The following is a 7,450-nucleotide window of genomic DNA, read 5'->3' on the forward strand; positions in this document are numbered from 1 at the left end:
CCCGGCAGACGCAGCAGCTTAACCCTCACCCTGCCGCTCCCCCCAACCCCAGCTGGGACCTTTAGGGCTCTCTGTGCTCCCAGCGGCATGGGGAAGGCTGGGGGCAATGGTAGAGCTTCCCCTGGGGACGCTTGAACAGGAGGGGGAGAGGGAACCCAGGGGGTCTGCGGCTGCTCCCCACAAAGTCTTGGGTGTTCAGACTGAGGCGAGAGCAGAGCCTGGTGCCAGCACATGGCCGGGCTGGCCCTGAGCCCACGCTTGCCCGTCTCAGGGTGGCTACAGCCGGGCTCAGCTCATTGCCCAGCTTCACCCCACAGCAAGGGCTATGGTGAAGATTTGGGGCAGGGAGCACTCGGCTCTGAGGCTGGGACCCTGCTCATGACCGGCTCTTGCTGCCTTTAGGTTTGATGGCAAATGCAGGCAGGAAAACCACAGCAGCTACGAGACCTGGGAATCATGGCAAATCCCTGGAAATCACAGCAAATCCCGCAAATCCCATCGCCTCTGCTGGAAACCCTCCCAAGGGCAGTCCTCCAGGGGCCAAGAGAAATCCCACAAAGAAAGGATGGATGCTAAATGTTCTTAAATATTTAGTTCAGATTTATTTAAAGTCAAGTCAGTTTGTGGACACTATTTATATTATTAAAAACACTTGGAGGTTTGTACTTCTAGCAAAAATATACATTTCAGTTTGAGGGTTGTTACACTGTCGAGGAGGGAAGAGCAAAAATGTTACCCAGGTGATGAGCACGCGAGTCCTGCATGCCGGTCACGGCCAGGGATGCTACCGGGGGCTTTGGGAAGGGCAAATTCCCCAGGCTCCGTCCAGCACATGCACGTCTCTGGTGCCTTCCCCGGGCTTCAAAGTGCTTTAGAAATGGTAATTCATAACACCCCTGCGAGGTAGGGAGGGGAAGGGGCCGGGCGGGCAGAGGGCAGGGAAACTGAGGCACGGCAAGGAGCCGGAGGGCGGCAGCAAGGGCAGGTTTGGGACCAGTCAGCCCTGTGACACGGAGGGGAAGCCCAGCGCTCTTCTCCTTTGGGTTTTAAAGGAATTATTGCACCAGGGAAATCTGCTACCCTGAAGAGGAGGAAAATAAAATAAAACTGACTAATTTGCTCCCACGACTCCTCCTTGGGAGTAACAGCATTTTAATAAGGCAGCTCGGGACACATGGGACCACGAGCTGCAGATGGGTAAGTGCCACTTCTTAGGTCAGACACCATCACCCCGAGAGGGGACCGAGCCCTTCCCAGGTCCGTCCTCTCTCCCAGAGCCCGGGTGACACAGCCCCCCATGCAGGGGTCCCGTCCCAGGCACAGGCAGCACCGTGGCATTTCACTACAGCTGCGAGAAGTTGCGAGGTAAAGTCCCAGAACGGCTCTGGGTTTAGGCAGACCCGAGCCCGGAGCTGTCCCCACGCTCGGGATGGCGGCAGAGGAATCCCCGCCCCAGCCGCGCTCGCCAAACTCCTGCTCATGGTGAGCATCCTGCCCTCTCCCTCCCCTTTTATAAATACTTGGCATATATACTGTGTTTTACAGCTGCAAATCTCTTTGCAACCAATGCACTAATTGCTCCCCTTCCGAGCAGAAAGCAGGTGATAATCCAGCTCCCTTTCAGAGGGGAAACTGAGGCAGGGCAGTTAACAAGTCAATGCCCTTTCAGCATCATGAGCATTCTGGGCTGGCCGTGGATTTCTCCTTGCGGGTGTTGCCAAAGGCTTTGCTTGCTCTGGTGCTCACAGGAGGCTTTGTTTGCTCTGGTGCTCACAGGAGCCATGCCGCCGGGGAGCCTCTGCTGCATGCAAAACGCCCAGACCCTCTCGGGGCTTGGGAAGGGAGCTGCAGGACAAGCCGCAAGCCCAGCCACCTAAACCCCAACCAGTCCTAGTCCCAGGCCTGCCCCTGGCCCCGCACAGACCTTTCTGGTAACTCCCGTCTGTGCAGAACAGCCTGGGGAAGCACACAGATTTTGGCCTTGGCTCTGAAGTTGAATTTTTATGAGTCAACCCCCTTCCCTCCCACCTTCCCATCCGTCCCTCTCTCATACTGAGGTGCCAAGGGGCAGGCTCCCTCTGACATGGGGGTACTGGGAGCAAGGGCTCCCACACAGCACTTGGGGGAAGGCAGAGACCACACAATCCTTCTGGGAGACAGGAATATGCCACACAGTGAGGGGGGGCTACAGCTGAGGGTCTCTGCTAGGACAGCCTTACCCGTCTTCAAATACTCTGGCTTTTCTTTGGGAAAGAGAGAAACATGCTTTCATTACACTGTCCTAGACTCCACGGCTCAGGACTATGTCTTCGGAGTGCAATATAAAAAAGAAAATAAAGATGTACTGTAAGTGCTGTTGCTGGCCCTGCCGGATACCCGCACCGCGCTGGGGTCTCCTAACGACCAGAGCATCCCCCACCGTCCCCGCACTGCCGCAGGAACCCCACCGTCTGGGCCATGTAAACCGGCCGGCCGCTCCAGAGGCCCCAGGGAGCAGCTGAAGAGCTGGGCCGTAGTAACGGAAACAGTAGCTTATGATTTGCCTTTGTAAATTTGTTAGTGTGTGTTAACAGAAGCCCTGCCCCAGCAGATGGTGGCTGCAAAATCTTACGGCATCTTGCCCTATGTACCGTACGTCAGGGCCATGTAGAAAAGAGTTTCCAGTAGAAGAAATGGAAGACATGGGGAAAGGTTTTCTTTGTTTCTGTACAAAGAGTCTTGTTGGGAATCCATGGCTTCATTCTCATAAATAACAGGTCCTTAGTACATGTCCTTGTAGATCTCCTGCAGGAGCGGGTGCAGAGATGTCTCCGTCTCCGTCTTCTTGATCTTCTGCACCAGTTGGGCGTGCTCCGTCACCAGCTGCCGCAGGTCGGCCATCTTCTGCAGCAGCTTGGGGAAGAGGTACTGGGCATCCGGGTGGTTAGACTGCAGGTGAAACTCCAGCGCGCGCAGGATGTTGTCTTGGATCTCCTCCACCTGCTTCACGTTCATCAGCCCAGGACGGTCTGTGGAGAGGAAGCACGGTAGCTGTAGTGTTATGGTGTAGCCCTCCAAAGCACATGCTCCTCCTGGGGAAGGGGAGACGGGGACTGTAACCCACCCACTGTGACTCCAACCTTATCAACTAGACAAGGGGAGAAGTGTGCCCTTGGACAACATCTCCCACAGCAGCACACGAGAAGGAGATGCCACTTCTACACTCCTTGTTCTTGGTCCAAACTTGCTAGGCATCACCGCCATGGAGCAGCTTTGGTTTCACTCATTCTCTCGTCCCCCTAAGACAGACCTGGCTGATCTCAGGGCCAGCTGCAGCTCAGCTCCCCCAGCCCACCCCAAACCACCTCGAAGTAGGGGAGGACTCACACACAGCCAAGAGCGCCCGCTCACCTCCGCACAGGATAATGGCAGCCACAAACAGAGACAGGGCGCTGTCATCCAGCTCCAGCGCGTTGAACTTCACAGCAAACTCAAATTTGGGCTCCATGATCTCGTTGAAGGGCTTGCGCAGGCTACGCAGGAACTCACGGGTCACGAAGCCGTTCCCGTTGGCCACCAACAGCCCATCCTTGTTCATGATAGAGGCCAGCATGGCGAAGATGGCCTCGTGCACCCCGTACTTCAGCAGAGTCACTTGGTCGTTCAAGTAGAGGCCTATGAAGCTGGGGATGCTCTTGGCGAACTCGGTGAGCTCCCGCACAGTCTCCACCGTGGTGCACTGGCAGCGGTAGAAGACGTGCACCCCGATCTCCTTGTAGGGGGGAATGCCATTCACTAGCTGTTTCCACACCAGCCCCTTTTCTGCCTGCCACAAGGTGTCCATGTCATGGATCACAAAAGGCTGCTTGAAAAAGAAGCAAGCTGTTAGGAATCTGCCGCGGGGACTCGAGATACCAGCTCTACTGAGGACGCTCGCATTTGTCTGCCTCTCCCTTTGCTGTTCTCTCCCCACTGGGGCTGACAGTGCCTGGGCAATCTGCACCCACCCATAACAGCACAAGTCCGCAGAGCAATGGGACTTTTCCCAGCAAGGGGCAGGATGTGTAGAACCCACCTGGCTGCAGCTGGGAACTGGTGTACATGGAACAGCCACAGCAGGAGGGAGATGTGCAGCACCTCCCAGAGAACAGCCCCCCACATTGGTCATGGCCAACCCCACCTGCCCTGCGGGGGGAACTTACTGGGGTGCTGCTGGCCTTCCCGGTCAAGATACCTCTCGCCTTCTTTTTGGTCATGTTGAAATTTTTCAGGTAGGCATTGTAGATGTGCTTCGAGAAAGCTTTCAGGTCGGCCACTTGCGGGTTCTGGCAGCTGATCTCGCTCGCTGTCAGTCCTGCCACCAGCTTCCTCTTCTCTGCCTCCGGCATGCGGCCGAAGCGGATCGCTGTGGGGGGCAAAACCAGGGGGTCAGGACACTGGGGATGACCCCAGGAGATGTATCCAGGGAGGGAGCAGTCTCCTCTGCCACCTCAGAGAGAGGTCTGCTGGTGAACACCTGCAGCTATGCAACACGATGCTTCTCCATTGGGCTGCAGCTCCTCCGACATCGACACCTCATGAACCAGCCATTACTGCTACTCTTCCCAACACAGCTTCACATCAAGCTCCCGTCCCCACTCCTCCACGCTCTCGCACAAACCTTGCTTCTCACATAAACACCTATGCTTGGCCAGGAACAAGATGGTTACACCTGAATTTTAAAAATCCCAGCACAGAAGAGCAATCTGTGTGTCCAGTTCCCTCTGGGTCAACCCATAAGGGACAGCCAAGTGCCGACAGCCAGCCCGCACGGTGGGAACGAGCAGCCCGTTCTCGTACAGGAGAAGGGGATGAAGAGTCAAAGGCTCAAAGCATTAGGTTTGAAAGATGATCCCCTAGCAAGAAGAGAGCTACGGGATAAAAGAAGCTACAGACAGCCTCCCCATGCGAACCCTTCGCAGAAGGGCAGATGGCCCCGTGGCTCCCAGCCAGCCAGGCCTGTGGACAGCGGTGGCACTCACCGTTATGTGACATGCCCAGCGAGAGGCATTTCTGGAAGCGGCAGTACTGGCACTTGTTTCGGTTCTTCTTCTGAATCTTGCAGCTCCTCTCGCACTTCTCGTAGTCCAGTTTCATGCGGATCGTCCGGCGGAAGAAACCCTGCAGGCAGGAGGCACAGAGAGGGACGTGGACCAGGGGGACAAGGGAACAGCAGTGTTAGCACCTGTGGTTTGGGACCAGGCTGGTTTATTATCCCCAGGAGCCTCATGGAGATTCAGCGGGGTGGGGAGGAAGAGCCCTGAGTCTCTTTGACAGAAGCAGAGTCTCTATCTCAAGAAGAGGATGTGCAGTGGGAGAAGGAGGCTGCAGAAGAGGAACCGTGGAGGGCAGCCCACGGTCCGGTGCCGGAGAGCCGTGTGTGTGATACTGCAGGGAGCCAGCAGGGAGGGATGGAGGAACAAGCTGCGGGCTGGCCCCAGCCTGCAGGAATGTCTGGCAGGACCTGGGCCGCTAACGCAGCCCCGCTGGCATCTGCTGTGGGGGAAAGAATTTTAAAGGCACATCCAAACTGCGGCCAGTGATCCCAGGGGGATAAACACACAGCTCACTGCTGATCTGCAGCACAGAAAGCATCTTTAAAAGCAAAGCCAGGGTCCCCGTTGGGGTAGCTGGATTTGCCTTAGGAAGTAAACCATGACAGGGCAAGATTTGGGCCATACGCATCTCAGCGGCCTCCCCCAGGACAGTATTTGCATGCCTGCCTGTACTCTCCACGCTCTCTGGACAGGCTGCAAATGAGTTTTTTACAATCACTCGATCCCGCATCCCTGTTTTGCTGCAAATCTGCTCGTCTGAGGAGACAGTGTGGTCCCTGGGGTCTAATCTCTGCTTGGCGTCGCTGAACCCAGCCCTCCCTAGGGCGTACGTACCTTGCAGCCCTCGCAGGCGTGCACGCCGTAGTGAAACCCCGAGGCTTTGTCTCCGCAGACCCTGCACTCCACGTTCAGCGCTCCCGAGGCCGCCTCCTCACAGCCCATCTGCAGTTGGTCCGACAGGGAGGGAGAGGAGCTCTGCGAAAGGTCTGCAAACACACACAGGAATATGTCCTTTCGTGTACTAGCCGCAAGCCCAGCATCGCATCTACCTCCTCCAGCCATGGGGCTGACAAGGGATTTCCAGTACTGTCCCAGCCTGCCACTGGCATTGCATCTGGGCAGTTAACCTCTGAGATCAGGCACTGGCTGCAGGCAGATGCCATGCACAGAGCCAAGAGTACCCCCAGCATGCCCAGTAGCTGAGAAACTCCACATCAATGCTGATTTCTTCCCTCTGGCATTCGTGTCTAGGCAATGAAACCCAACCAGCAAATTTTATAATCCCCAGCTGGCAGGCGGCTGGCGCAGGGCTGCCCAGCTGGAACACCCAGGGCTCTGGAGGAGCCTCTTCAGCAGCAACAAACCTTCTCCCCCAGCTCCTACAATCAGTTTGCACTTCAGGAGGCCAGGGAAGCATTCTCAGGCACCCTGGGAGTCCCCTCCCTCTGAGGCACAACATTACCTGCCCGTCCTTTTAATTTCCATCTCCCAACCTGCTGCCAACGGCTGTGCAGTGACCACAGGGGAAGAAATAAGCCTCTCCATAACTTGGCTCTTGATTCATTATTTCACAAAGGGAAGAGATTAAAACAAGCCAAACTCCATTCATGGGCATGTCCTCTGCCCTTGCAGCTGAGGACGCTGCCCGGACGACATGGATGTCTGGATGTTGCAGGGACAGACGAGCTCCCGTGGCTCCACTCACCTGTGTAGCTGCTTGAAGGCAGCGAGCTGTCTGGTCCTCCACTTGGGTCCGAGGCTCTGTTTGCCACCATCACTGCCTCTTCCTCTTCCTCCTCCTCTTCCCTGACCTCAGGTACTTCCTCCTGTAGTTGTTCCATAATTGATCACCCCTCAGTGCCAAGGCTGCAATCCCTGTCATAGCTCTGGCATCATCCGCGTCTATCCGAGATGGACCCTACCAGGCTGTTCCTGCTAGCCTGCGGGACAGAGGGAGAAACGCGCGGTGTCAGCTCCCGACGCCCACACAGAGCGTCTCAGCAGCAGGGCGGTGTGTAACCACGCTAGTCCTGCTCTGCTTTCTCTCCTTATCCAGGAGACAAGCAGAACCCAGGGCCCTTTAAAGGTCACTTTGTGCTCTGGTACAAATACTCTGTAGGATTCAAGGAAGCAAAAACTCACCGGAATCGTATTTAAAGCCCAGCAGACAGAGCCCAGACCACAAACCAGCCCGGATGCCACCCAGGGACCCGGGCTCCCCAGCTTGCAAGTCCCATAGCAGAAACACTGCCCCAGAGAGTGTCCCCGAGAGCCGCTGGCGCACTGGGATGTCACGGTGGTAGCCAAGGCCAAGGTTTGACCGATCCAACAGCACCAGAAAGATTAAGGCAGGGCTGGCTTCACTCTCCTTCCCC

At 56.4% G+C, this 7,450-nt stretch overlaps 1 protein-coding gene across 2 annotated transcripts in view; it reads right to left on the reverse strand.

Moving 5' to 3' along the window:
- Positions 1–2,536: 2,536 nt before the first annotated feature.
- Positions 2,537–7,450, reverse strand: part of PPARD (peroxisome proliferator-activated receptor delta) — a 15,703-nt gene continuing 10,789 nt past the window's right edge. The window contains exons 2-7 of one of the 2 annotated variants that reach the window (XM_009697013.1): positions 6,781–7,015; positions 5,910–6,061; positions 5,001–5,139; positions 4,182–4,384; positions 3,391–3,844; positions 2,537–3,008 (exon numbers count right to left, since the gene is read on the reverse strand). In XM_009697013.1, coding sequence (XP_009695315.1) covers positions 2,761–3,008; positions 3,391–3,844; positions 4,182–4,384; positions 5,001–5,139; positions 5,910–6,061; positions 6,781–6,916 — 1,332 coding nt within the window. In that variant the 5' untranslated portion in view covers positions 6,917–7,015 and the 3' untranslated portion in view covers positions 2,537–2,760. Of the gene's footprint in view, positions 3,009–3,390; positions 3,845–4,181; positions 4,385–5,000; positions 5,140–5,909; positions 6,062–6,780; positions 7,016–7,450 lie in introns of those variants that run through there. The other variant, XM_009697014.1, reaches the window with a different exon arrangement.

Source organism: Cariama cristata, unplaced genomic scaffold, assembly GCF_000690535.1.
Source record: "Cariama cristata isolate BGI_N322 unplaced genomic scaffold, ASM69053v1 scaffold21433, whole genome shotgun sequence".
Taxonomy (NCBI): domain Eukaryota; kingdom Metazoa; phylum Chordata; class Aves; order Cariamiformes; family Cariamidae; genus Cariama; species Cariama cristata.